Below are 14,093 nucleotides of genomic sequence, written 5' to 3' on the forward strand. Positions count from 1 at the left end.
ACACTATTGGAAGTAAAAATAACTTGAACTCCAATTTTGAAAACACAAGTTTCTTTTGTTTTTTTTTCATAAAGCTCTGACTTGTATTATGAGTCTGTGGTCTGGGAGAGAGTCTGTAACTCTGTCTGCAAAATACAGTAAATAATGACCAATGTTGGGTAATTAATTATATAGTTACTTCTTCAAAAAAGTAACTGAGTTATGCAAACAACAAAGTTTTTTGCAGCTGTTTACCTAAAAATGCAGCCAAGGCGTTTTTTTAAATAAACATTTTAAATTATTTAGAGAACAATCATCAAATTGCATCAAATCTGATGCCACACAAATTATTTGTGCCACTCCAAAAATAATTTCTGTCAACTATGAGATGAAGGAGAACAACAGCCTGATACCTGCAGGCCTGACAGCAGCAGATGTGTCACTGCTGTAACACCTGTAACACTCAGCAGTCGCCTCATTGTTCTGACACACACTAAACGTCGCCACGCCGCTTTGCTCGCTAAAACACCGGTGTCGGCACATAAGGACGCTGTCAGAGCCTGTCAACGACATTGATTAGCTGCGTATATACGAATGTGAATCGCATTACTGGCTGGATCCCATACGGGAGCAGCCAGTCACTGACTAACACTGCAAAACAGACTTGTTAAAGTATTGATTTTAATTTCAATTCAGGTTAGATTTTTTTTTTTGTGCGCAACGCAGATTTTCTGTGCGCAGAGACCGTGCCAGCAGTGCGCAATTGTGCACACACACAGCTTCGAGGGAACATTGCCGGTACCCATTCCTAACTCTGTTCCACATGTGTTATGTTTCCTTCAGGATTAGCTAAATAAGAGAGGATTATTTTCCATTTATTAAACTGCATTTAGCTACTCTTTCGTATCACATTTACTTTGGGAATGCACCAATTGGTCCACATCCTGTTTATGCAGGGCCCACTTTTAAACGGTAAATTGCTGAAAATGTAGCCATATATAGCGCTTTTCTGTGTCTTGCACTCCTTTGCATAGATTGAAGCATCTGTGTGTTCCTGTTTTGTTGAGTGTATCTGTCTGTGTGGCTGTTGAAGGCTACTGAGAGTGTGACCTTCACAGCTCACCAGAGGACCATCTATTACATTTGTTAGGTTATGCGTTTTTGATATTATTGCATCCTCACTGGCACACTCAGTCCTTAGTGTGGGCTTACCCTGCTCCATACCTTGTTAAGGATAAAGAACTTACAACCTGGAAGTAGATTATATCTCCCATAGTGAGATACAGAGAATGGTTGCTTACCAGGGTAACTCTGGTTTTCTGAAACCCAGGTGATGTTTGGTTTTCACCTCCAAACAATCGCAGTCAGAGATCAGGTGAAAGAGGAAAGAGCAGAGAGCGTCAAAATAAAAGGGAAATTATGGGAGCAAACACCAGAGTTTAACAATTGTTCATCACTAAATACAGTACAGATATTTTAATAAGGAGAGGTTATTTGAAAGAATGAAATTGATTTACTGATGAACAGAATTTAAACAGGTGATTTGCCGTTAGACTCAGATGGCCTATCTCAGCGGAACAGAACCCCGTCTGTGAAAAGGATTAGAGCAGGAGCCCCGAGAGCCTGGAAGCTGGTGGTGGAATGGTTGAATGGAGCATGAGTGATGAGATGAGGCGTGTACAAGGAAGAATAACCGAGGACACAGCATGAATGCTGATTGGCCTGGAGAAGGTGATTGGAGTAGACCACTTCAGGAACGCCTTTAGCCACACCTCACCAGGTGTAGACAATCGGCAGTTAAACCTAGGCAACACCTGAAGACAACTGCATTTCCACTGTAAGGAGTGTAAGGGTTGCAATGGGCTGTAACAAAGGACAAGCACAGATGAGTCCACTATCATAGACTGGAACATCATTCATAACTTTTTATGTTATAAAGGGGGTGGCAGTAGAGCTTCTGTGATTGGTCACATCAGAGAGTGCTTGGTTATCAGAGAGTTACCATAGTAACCAAAGGTTTTAAAGATTGCAATATAGCTATTGTTGTCCAGAGGGGCCGATGGTGCGATATGGCAGCCTCGCTTCTGTCAGTCTGCCCCAGGGCAGCTGTGGCTACAACTGTAGCTGCCTCCACCAGTGTGTGAATGTGAGAGTGAATGAATAGTGGCATTGTAAAGCGCTTTGGGTGCCTTGGAAAGCGCTATATAAATCCAATCCATTATTATTATTATTATTATTATTATCAAATCAACAAAATATTAAAGAATCATTAAATATGTGGAATAGTTCATTCTTTCCTTTTTTCATCAGTGGTTTACACACTGGCTTGCAGGCAAAATGTCACTGGTTCGATTGCAACCGGAGATACAAATCAGGGTTGTGCCTGGAAGGGCATCTGGTATAAAACTCTGCCGTATCAAAAGATGCTGAGCTATCAGGTGTGGTGACCCCTTGTGACAAGGGAGCAACTGAAAGTGAAACACTGTTTTGCTTTGTCTTTGTGTAAAGTGTCCTTGAGTGTTTTGAAAGGCGCTTAATAAAATGTATTATTATTATTATTATTATTAATGTTTTGTATAGAATCATAACAAAATGTGAAAAGTTCAAAAGACTATGCGGCTGTTTAGCTGTGCCTGTCCGTCTGCCATCAGCTGAGAGAGATGCCGGTCAACTCTCTGGAGAAGCCGTGGACGGTAGACCCCTCTGAGGTGGCAGAGCGGCGGGATCTTAGGGACAGTCGTCTGGTGTTCAGCATCGATCCACGCGGCTGTGAAGATGTAGACGACACGCTGTCTGTACACAAGCTCCCCAACAGAAGGCTGGAGCTGGGAGTTCACATTGCTGATGTCACTCACTTTGTCAAAGAGGGTTCGCTCACAGACTTGGAGGCACGTTCAAGGTGAGGAACTGGTTGGAGTGGTTGGGTAGAGTAGGTGGGATATAAAAGGATAAAAGAAAATTACAGCATCTTGCATAAGTGTTCAGAGGAACTTTCAGAAGTACAAAGAGGCAAGAAAGTTGTTGCCTGAATTAATGTTGCATCAGCAGCATGCCTTGTAGCGCAATTATAAATAACACAGAGGGCCACCTTAAATAAGGCTCGTGTCTGATGTGAAGCATTAAGCCTTAAATGTCTATCATTTAATCACATGTAGAAGGACTTCACAGGGTCCATGATGGCTTTGAAAGTATCACTGGCACCAGGAATTGAACCAATGGTCAGCACATTGTTGGTTCAATCCCTGATGCCTTCGGGCTTCATGTTAAAGTCACCTTGCACAAAATACTTAACCCCCAAATTTCCCTGGATGCATCCGTTAGTGTGAGTGTGCATGTGAGAGAAAATGCTTAAAGGTATAGACTAACGCGCTGTATGAATATGTGTGCGAATGGACGAATGCTGGTCGTGCTAAAAGGTGGTTGGGGTTCTCACAGTAGAGAACTGCTACACACAGAACACAGTGGTCCATGTTGTTACGAAGAACTTGTGCTCATTTTGAGTACGATGCCATTAACAGGACAGGGGAATGTTTCCGCTGTGGGAAAGCCTGAGTGATTTTCACTGTGGCCTTCATAAACATATATTACTACGGGACATGGCAGCCATACTTGTACACAACATTCAACCAGAAGGTCATGCAGCAAAAAAAGGAAAAATGAGTCCGCTTCCAACTAAATTAGTTTTATTCTACTGAGTGGTAGAAGTAAAGAACAGTGTGTCACACATCATTTGTTTTCAGATCCCCTTTGTACAGTTACGGGTGTCAGGAAAACACCGGAGGTCACATGATGGCATGTGACCTTGAGTACCTGATGTTAATGGTTTGTCTATAATTGGCTTTCAGTGCATCTTATTAATAAAGAGGATGATGATACAAGACAGTTGAACCACAGTAATAGAACAAGAAGATATTCATCTGTGTTTATGTCCAGATATATGCACATGTTCTGATTTATTTATTTATTTTGTGCTGTATTGTACAAATGAATAAAACTGAGTTTAAAATATCTGCAGTAAATGAAGTGAAGGTCGGGGCTGCAAAAGTAATGCTTGCACTTGATCTCCACAAATTTTCCTTCCTGGGAACATGCAGCGATGACACCATGTGACAGGGAAGCAGCCCAAAAAAATTTGTGTCACAGCTGAACGGCCGACAAATCTGCAGCAAATGCATTCTGCTGTCATCTCGGTGTAATCTCGCTATAATCCAAAATCTCTACGGAATTCTTTCAGCACCTTGTTGAGTCTTGGAAGTGAAGAAAGGAGTGTTCAGAAGGCAGAAGTGTCTAACCCAGTGCTAATAAAATGTATCTGATAAAGTGTAGTCTGCAGATAAATTAGTAAGAAGGTCCATGAAGTGCATGTCGTTTTTTAAAGGCAGCAGCAGCAGCAGCAGCAGCATGTACAGAAGATGATTGAGAGCCGAGTGAGGAGAGAAACTCCGTGTAGACTGTTAACAACGTGCACTTATAAAATAATACTGAAATCTTACTATATATTTTTTATGTTGTGATTTTTAATGTAGTTTTGGTCCTCTGCTTTCTCTCTGACTTACTCTAAAATTCCATTTTACATTTCATAGCTGTCCACAAAGCAGCGTGCAGATCACCCACCTGTCCAGCTCGCCTCCACACTTTAAAGAAGTAAATTAAAATCTCATGATTGTGGTTTGAAGCCTTAAATTCTATTTCAGAAAATGGGGAATATTTATTAAATCATAAGAAAAACATTTTGCTTATTTATTTCATCCTTCCTGACTTATTAATAAACAGAAGGATGAAAATGACAAAGGTGGAACAAACTCTGAATATTTAGTACTTATTTTCAAATTATGTCTCACTTTTGATTAGAAAGAAGATGATAAAGCTGCTGCTTTGATCTCATTGCCTTTTTATATTTATTATGTCACTTCTTAAGGGCTACAACCTACTACCTGGCAGACCGCAGGTACGACATGCTGCCTGCTATTCTCAGCGCAGACCTTTGCTCACTGCTGGGAGGTGCTGACAGGTTAGTAGACTTCCCATCACACGTTTCATTTTCATATGCTTAAAATGCATGCTAGTTGTGTAACTGACACTTTCAAATTCAGGTATGCAATGAGCGTGCTTTGGGAGCTTGACGCAGAATCCCTTGAAGTCCAAGAGGTCTGGTATGGTCGTACACTCATCCGCTCCTCCTATCAGCTCCACTACGAGCTGGCTCAGGCGCTCCTCAACGGAGAACAGGTTGAGGTAGCGGAACTGGCCAACCTGGGTCCTCAGGAAAAGGGTTCTAAGCTAGCTCAACTCACTGAGGCACTTGAGATGCTCACACATGTAGCCAGACATCTTCGGGCAAAGAGGGACAGAGGAGGAGCGCTGGAGCTGGAAGGAGTGGAGGTATGATTGGTTTCTTGTATCTTCATAGAGTATTTTGTGTGTTTTGGTAATGTGTGTACTTAACAGTAAGACTATATAAATAAAGACTGCAAACATTTAAGGTTCATGTTCTTAATTGAAAGCGTAAGCATGTTATAGCTGAGTGTCTAACCCTAACACATCGTCACTACTGACGTCTAACATACGACACAAAATGATTCAATGAATCTGAAGTGAATCAAACAAAGTAAACCGTGCACATAGCTTCAGTGGAGAGAAATCCATTCTGCACATTAAAAACTGGAACCACTATCTTTCTCGCACATTTCAGCTGCAGAAGATTCTCCCTTCTAAGCTTCTGTCTAAGTGAAAGTTTGACTTAACCTCTGTGTTTGGTCATTTTGTCAGATGACATCATGGTTAGAAAATTCAGTATCAGTCACCCCGAAACACTTCATACAGCCGAGGGGAGGAAATCAGGTCAAAAGACACCTGTGGAAAAGGGCCAGGGATTAATGATAACTAATGATTAAATGGAGATTGGTCTATAAACATGTAGTCAGTGATAATGATGACAAAGAGGTGATGATGATGTTCGGCGTCATCATGAGAATCCCCCAGCTGCCACGGTCTATTGCAGCATAACTAAGGGAGGATTCAGGGTCACCTGGTCCAGCCCTAACTATATGCTTTAGCAAAAAGGAAAGTTTGAAGCCTAATCTTAAAAGTAGAGATAGTGTCTGTCTCCTGAATCCAAACTGGAAGCTGGTTCCACAGAAGAGGGGCCTGAAAACTGAAGGCTCTGCCTCCCATTCTACTTTTAAATACTCTAGGAACAACAAGTAGGCCTGCAGAGCGAGAGCGAAGTGCTCTAATAGGGTGATATGGTACTACAAGGTCATTAAGATAAGATGGGGCCTGATTATTTAAGACCTTGTATGTGAGGAGCAGGATTTTGAATTCTGGATTTAACAGGAAGCCAATGAAGGGAATCTGCTCTCTCTTTCTAGTCCCTGTCAGGACTCTTGCTGCAGCATTTTGGATCAGCTGAAGGCTTTTCAGCGAGTTTTTTGGACATCCTGATAATAATGAATTACAGTCGTCCAGCCTGGAAGTAATAAATGCATGAACTAGTTTTTCAGCGTCACTCTGAGACAGGATATTTCTAACTTTAGAGATGTTGCACAAATGGAAGAACGCAGTCTTACATATTTGTTTAATATGTGCATTGAAGGACATGTCCTGGTCAAACATGACTCCAAGGTTCCTCACAGCGTTACTGGAGGCCAAGGTAATGCCATCCAGAGTAAGAATCTGCTTAGATACCATATTTCTAACATGTTCAGGACTCAGTACAATAACTGAATGAATTTAGACGCAGGAGTCTTCCAGGTCTTTATGTTTAGTTTGGTTTTTTGCTGTGTTATTTACAGAATTACAGATGGATACCATATATTTCTTTTCATCGATAATAAATTATAGTACGGTCTAATAGAGACGTTATTTTTAAAATCAGGCGTCTAAGCAGAACACGTTCCTCAGCAGAAAACATTTTATCAGAAAGTCATTTCAGTGAGAATATTGGAATAAAGAAACCAAGCACTCCACTGTGAAACCACTGACAGTTTTCACATTAGATCACAGCCATTTATCTACAGCGGCTGGTTGGCCATCTGTTAAAACCTCATATGGACAATTCCTGTTGTTCTATAAGATGCTCTCTAATAGGATGTCTTGGATTTATTTATTATTCAGTTATTGCATTCCTGTTATGGCTGTACGCACACAGAATATTGATATGAAGTAAAAATGATTCTCTCGGGTTGCTTCTGGGATAGTGGAAAAACCAATATATTTCTAAAAGTGTGTTTAATGATTGAGCTGCCACCCAAAAATCAAGTTCTTATCTTGACAAAGCTGGATTATTGACCGCTGGTGAAACATCTGTTGTCCTGAAGGATAAGGACAACAGATGTTTCATCTTGATCTATTATATAAAACGGCCAAAACTGTGTTCAAATCCAAACTTTCTGGCTTCTTTTGGTTCCTGCTGAAGTGCTTTGGGTCCCCTCAGTTCATCCTTAGTCTGAGAAAAGTTTTGTTCTCTCTTTAAGGCACATTTCCTTTGAGCTAACTTAAACTCTGATTGGCTGTCCACTATAAACAAAAAGCATGAACAGCAGATCGGTGGAGTTTCTGTGCCCATGAGCAGAGCTGTGTGCCTGTTAGGGATATGTGTTCTTACTGGTATGATAGAGAGCTGAACGTAGGAAAGACAGTAGACTGTTTTCAGGTTGAGATTCATTCACATTTGGTTCTCCGTGCAGCATTTGTTCCGGTGGAATGGTGCATGTTCAACTGAGTTAAAGTAAACTGTAGTAAAATGTGGCCCACTGATGCATTTTCATATTCTTTTTCATTGAAGTCACGTTAGAAGCATTTTCCCTTTTCAGGTGGGTGCCCAGCTGGATGAGGAGAGGAACATTACGGCCCTGGTCCCTCGTCAGCCCCTGGAGGTCCATGAGACCGTGGCAGAGTGCATGATTTACGCCAACCACTGGGTGGCCCGCAAGATCCAGGAAGCTTTCCCCAACCAGGCCCTTCTAAGGTGTCACCCACCACCACAACAGGAGCTATTCAACCAGCTGGTGGACACTGCAAAGGCCAAAGGTTTCACCATTGACACCAGGTAATGTTTTTGACTGTTCAGTATAGAAACTGAGGAAATGCATATTGTAGTCCAACGCACATCATGTTCAGACACACAAGTGTGTGAACCTGAAATGTTTGATAACACGGGGACACACTCAGGTGTCACATGAGCAGTCAGACAAGAAGAAGACATGTTCCTTCAGCTCAGGTTGAGGTTGAAGCCAAATATGCTTCCAAACCAAAGACTACAACATATGATGAAGCATATCTTGCCTTTGGCTTCAGCTTCACAACAGCTGTCGTGGCAAGGTCGGTCTCCCCGACAGAATTAGTTTCCCCTGCGTCGGGAGCACACGCTGGGCTGTCCAAATCACGGACAAACAGGATCCCACATTCTTGATTTTCAGTTCACAAACACTTCTTATAACGACTAACTACTCCTGAAACTTTGGAGGTTTTAGCTCTTTACACAGTAAAGTTACAGGATAAATATAATTATCAGGCAAAATGTCCTTCGTTTGTTAAAATAATCCCGTCTGATACCACGAGAGGACAATAAATATTTCATTTTCTGTTGTAACCCTTAAACTGAATGGTAATGTAACGACACTCAGGTTTCACTTTTTTACAAAACTAAAACATCACTACTTCCACGTCTGACTGTTTGTAATGGAGGCGGCGTAACCTGGATCCACACTCCGTGCCCAGCGAACGCTCGCCACGCAGGGGGAACACATGCTGTCGGCGATGCCGACCTCGGCACAACGCTGATCCTGCCGCAGTTTGTTCCCCGGTTCAAATCCCGGACAAACAGGATCCCACAGCTGTTTATGCTTTTAAACCCGTTTTGCACAGAGAGCAGTGTTGAATATTCTCACACGGGAACAAAACAAACAACTCAAATAATTAAAGATGGTTTGTTTTTCTGTTTTTTAAAAGAGGCAGTGATTTATTTAATTACAACCTGTAATCTATTACAGTTAACTTTTATTTGTTTAACTGTTTACAAAAGGTCTGAGGATCTGAGGCGTGGAATGAACTGCAATGGAGTTTGAAAACAAAATATGAATGTGCGGTTGGAGGATTGTGGGGGGGGGGGGGGGGGGGGTTAAACCAACAGCAGAACCGGTCCCAGGACAAGAGACATGGTGATGCAAGTAGCTTTGTGTCACTGACTGCTGAGATGAGAGGCCTCACTCATCCCTGGTTTCTGGCTCTGTTCCTTCAGGTCCAACAAGGCTTTAGCTGCCTCACTGGACCGAGCTGTGGACCCACAGGACCCCTTGGTGAACAGGTTGTTCAGAATGATGGCCACCACTGCTATGTCACAGGCTCTGTACTTCTCCACTGGTGCTCATCCTCAAGACCAATACTACCATTATGGTACGATACCGCTGCACAGCTTTTATTGGCTGCACTAGAGTTTCAGTGTGACTGTGGGTCAGTCCATCCATCACACGTCTGCACACACTTGTCCAACGTCTGTTGTTTGTGAAGAATTATTCGACTGAGAACTAGAAAGAAGGCTAACGTGCTGATATTTGCTTCGTTGTCGTAGGTCTGGCTCTGGATCGCTACACACACTTTACCTCACCCATCCGTCGGTACGCAGACATTGTCGTGCACCGCCTTCTTACCGCAGCCCTGCACATGCAGAGGGGCGTTGTATCTGGTAAAGCACCAGCCAGTAACAAAGAAGTGGAGGAAATGGCTCACCATGTCAACAGCAAGAACAGGGTCAGGGGTGTTTTATTGTTTGTGTTTTTCAATGATTCACCTCTTACTCTATTAACAGAAGCTGTGCTGACGTCTGTGTTTCATTTGCAGGCAGCACAGGCAGCCCAAATGCGATCCACAGCACTGTTTCAGTGTCTGTTTTTCAGAGAACGAGACCCTCAGACAGACCCGTGCTGTGTGGCTGACGCTGTTGTCTACTCCATTCGAGACAACGGTGTCTTGGTGTTTATCCCAGAGTAAGAACCTTCAGTCCTGTGTTTTGTTCTGCAGTCTTCTTCTTTTCCTTTGTTTAATGGAGCTGTACAGCAGCTCACAGACGGCCAACCACTCGTGTATTTTTAATAGACGAATTCAAAGTTTATGACAATGAATGAATTTGTTGGAAGATGTAATTGCACGCTAATCAATGTATATTTAACAGTATACACGCTAGTTTTATTTTCTCTTAAAAAACCTCAAAATGAGTTTTAAATTGTATAAATTTACTAAACTAATTCCTTAAACATTTATTGTGAGCAGGGAAAATCGGCTAAAACCCCGAATCTTTTCTCTACCAGGCTTTAAATAAGTTAATTGCATTGCTGAAGTTGAGTCTGTGGGGAGGGACGGTGCTTTGGAGCCAGCCTTGTGTTTGTGGCACTTCTACGTTAGCTTAGCTAACCTCTGGAGGTTGCTGCTTGTTTATTGCAAGGAAAGTGTAATTTAATAACATCAGTGTTCTCCATGCTTGTGGTGTTACAGGGATATGCAATATTAACAGTTTATTAAAATGTAACCTGTGGTCATTTTGAGAAGGCTGTAGAATCCATGTAATGATTAAAATCACAGGGCGCAAAGCAGGTTGAGTAATATCACTGAGTAAGTAAGGCTGCCTCTGACCACAGCCATGTTGTTCACAGGTATGGTGTGAGGGGGCCTGTGTATCTGAAGAACAAAGAGGGCCTGGTGGTGGTAGCGGGACAGGACGGCAGCTGTGATTGGCAGGGTGGCACTGTGCGAAAATACCCGGACCGCATTACCACCACCTCCAGCTGTGGCACCTCCACCTTCAAACTGTTTGACCACATCACCGTAAGTCACAGAAAACGCTAATCAATCATTTTAGAAGGTTTCCAGCAATGCAGCGCCTAAAGGCGACGATTCCAAATATATATGCATGAGTGTATATGAATCACAGGTTCATACGACTACTGGATCTTTTGTGGTCCAACATTAAGAGACGTTTTATGATCTTGTTGTGATAAAGTGTTGTGTGGTTGCTGCTTTGTTAGCTAATCTCAAGGTAACAAAACGTCAGTAAGATGAATGAGACGAAAATGATTCCTGAAAATAAATCATTTAAAGTTATTCAGTTTATTGTTTTTAAATATTATATGAAAACAAAAACATAAGTGTGGGGGGGGGGGGGAGGCTCTCCTCCAAGACAAGAAATGTAATGCTTCCAGTTTGTGGCGTTTCTACACAAACCTTTTTGTAAAGGGAGATAAAAAATGACAGTGGGCGGTAATTGTTTTCACATAAACGCCTTTAAACGCTGCACGGTCGCACTCTCTCTCTCGCACTCGATAAATGATCCATTGTTGCTCTGCACACGTTTGTTACCACAAACGTCGCATGCACTTATGTCATTGTCATGAGACACTCTTGCAAACAAACTCACGGTTTAGTAACACAGTAGAGCAGCGTGTTTACGGGACAGTAACAGTAATCTAATTACCTTTTTTGCAACAGTAATCCCTTACTTTACTCGTTACTTGAAAAAAGTAATCTAATTATGCATTGCTGCCCATCACTGGCGTCAAGTTATATTAAGTTCAGGCATGTTACACACGATGATTGTGAGGAATAAGTGCATGTGATTTAAGCAAAAAGAGCAGGAAACATTACCCTAAGGTTAGCTAACAAAAAGAAACTGAAGTAACGGTGTGTTATTCTCACATCTTTGGCTTTAAGACATGAAAAAGTGACAGAGTACTGCTGCTTCCACTGTTATCAACATCTTTTCTTTCTTTCATGGACTTATCCTGGGGTCATAAATGTCAAAGGGCAAAGGCAATGCTAACAACATAGCTTACTGATGGATGATGATGGATGACACATGTGGCCAAAACAAGATAGAAAGAAACATTAGCCCAAACACAAGTTGTCCACCACAGCATTGACTGCTGTCAAGCTATGATCATATCAAACAAAGAGATGATGATGATATTCAACAAACAAATCAACAAAACAACAACCTCACTGTGACACTTGACCGAGGTCACAGTGTTAATGAATGTTTTTCTCCCCCTCTGCTCCAGTCTCCACGTCGTGTGAATGTTAGAAAGCACAGTAAAGAAAGTTCGTGTACGGATGGATGAACGTTTGTTACATTGGATACGTGTGTGTAACATACGTATCCAATTTATCCTATTTATGAACAAAATTGTGGCACAGTCGGAAACTTCTCCACTCTACACCACTGTCTACTTAGCTGTGACGCTGCGCACAGTGCTGAGAGGACTGCTGTTATATATTACGTCACAAACCTTAAGTGGGCCTGTCTTTGCATAGCATTCCATTAGACTATTTTCAGTAGGTGCCATTACTGTGTAGTGATCGAACTGAGGAATACTGTGACTTACGTTCTCTGCTCTCTTCAGGTTCGTATTTCTGTCCACTCTTCAACTTGCCACGCTGACCGTCTAAACCTCGAGGTCATCAGCAACAAGCCTCACCACAGTGCCAAGTCCCAGCAGCCCAGCCCTCAGGGCCGCAGTCAGCTGGTCAAAGAGGTGGTGCGTCAGAATGAAGAGGCGCTGGCTCAGGAGAAGACAGCCCGGCGCCCCAAACTCTCCAAAGAGGAAAGAGAGTTTCGTCAGAGCAAAACTCCCAGTCTGTACTCTATTCTGGAAGAAATCAGAGAGTTGGCTCTGATGGATCTGGAAAGGGCTTCACGCCTCCCGGCAACAACAGCATAGAAACGCTGTAGCCCAGCTTTACCTCCAAGCAGACACTTGTGAGAACTGCACGCTGTGCGCTAACAGAACGGTGATCATTGAAGATCACTCGTGCTGAGTCATCCAGGTCATTCTTGTAGCTCCAGATTGTGTGTGGACAAACCACACGAGTGTGTGAAGTCACAGGAAAGCAAACACAATATTAAGTAAAAACATGTCCCGCCATCTTTTTAGAAACCAGAGTCAAACCGAATCAGTGGATACGTTTTGTAAAAGTTAGTTTTTAAAATCACATCAAGTTAAACTTAGTTGTAAGGAGGATAGGGAACGTGTTAATGCCAGTGAAGTGTCAGCAGTTACTTTGACAAGACCTAGTACTCACTGCAAATGTGGTTCAATCCTGCAGGAAACTAGTCAACTGCAGCAGGTTAAAGAAGTCTGGTAACAAAAGGCTTTTCTCTCAGCACCAGTGATCTCAATATCTCACTGGTGGGATCAATGTCTTGTGTAAATTAAATGTCTTGTGTTATAGAACCATTTTTGGTGAGTTCACACATATTGTACTACCTGTGACCACTTCATACAAAACCCAGCACGAGTATTGTTCTGGAGATGATAAAACGTCCACTCGTCCATTTTCTTCTGCACGTCCTGGAATCTGTCCCAGCTGTCATAGGGTGAGAGGCAGGATACGCCCTGGACAGGTCACCGGACTGATAAAACTTCATGTCACTCATTAGCAGACTTTAAAATAAACCCGTAGAGTAATGAACACACCTGAGGTTGGTTGTGTTGGAAGGGATGTATAAAACTAGGATGTATTTATCTTATAGTTTGTATATCAAGAGCCTGTATAGAAGACACCAACACCAAGGACATTTTTATTGTTTGAACTGGTAAATAATCAGAAGTGTTTTTTGGTTTGTGGATTTTAAGATTGTTTTCTAGAACTACCAACAGAAATATGAACTGTACATAACTATTTCAATATGTGTGCAGTGGCCTGTAATTAAAAATGGTGTTTTCATTAGCGCAGATGGAGCCACTTCATCGTGTTGCGTTTCATGTCCCTGCAGTAGCTTAAGAAAGAACTGTTCATAATTGAACGAGCACTTAATGCTTGGAAGAGGGTGATGGTCAGTTGACAGCTCACATACTACACACACACAGAGGCCTTTTATAGAAACATGTTTGCAACCAAAATTCTGCCAATAGTGAAACTGGAGAAAGAAGATGCATCAGAGCAGGAACTGTGGATCAGTTCAAATATTTTTCTGTAACAGATACCAACACATGGTAAATACGTTTAGGATTTGGACTTTTAAAAATAAGAAAAACATTTATTTCCATTGATTATAAATGTCTTTGCTAACCCAAAGCTGACGTCACAGTAGGAACATGTGCTCAAGATATAAACCACCAGAA

General features: G+C 42.1%; 1 protein-coding gene across 1 annotated transcript; it reads left to right on the plus strand.

Moving 5' to 3' along the window:
* The first annotated feature begins 2,274 nt into the window (after window positions 1–2,274).
* On the plus strand, window positions 2,275–13,570 carry LOC146566741 (DIS3-like exonuclease 1). The gene is made up of 9 exons (XM_085286369.1): window positions 2,275–2,878; window positions 4,898–4,990; window positions 5,073–5,361; window positions 7,794–8,029; window positions 9,221–9,375; window positions 9,551–9,729; window positions 9,820–9,965; window positions 10,629–10,800; window positions 12,372–13,570. The coding sequence occupies exons 1-9, from the start codon at window positions 2,640–2,642 to the stop codon at window positions 12,687–12,689; spliced, it is 1,827 nt and encodes a 608-aa protein (XP_085142495.1). The 5' UTR covers window positions 2,275–2,639; the 3' UTR covers window positions 12,690–13,570.
* The last annotated feature ends 523 nt before the right edge of the window (window positions 13,571–14,093 follow it).

Source organism: Mchenga conophoros, linkage group LG9 (assembly GCF_057382185.1).
Source record: "Mchenga conophoros isolate Kocher_MC1m ecotype Shallow Benthic linkage group LG9, M_conophoros_male_GT1.1, whole genome shotgun sequence".
Classification (NCBI taxonomy): Eukaryota; Metazoa; Chordata; class Actinopteri; order Cichliformes; family Cichlidae; genus Mchenga; species Mchenga conophoros.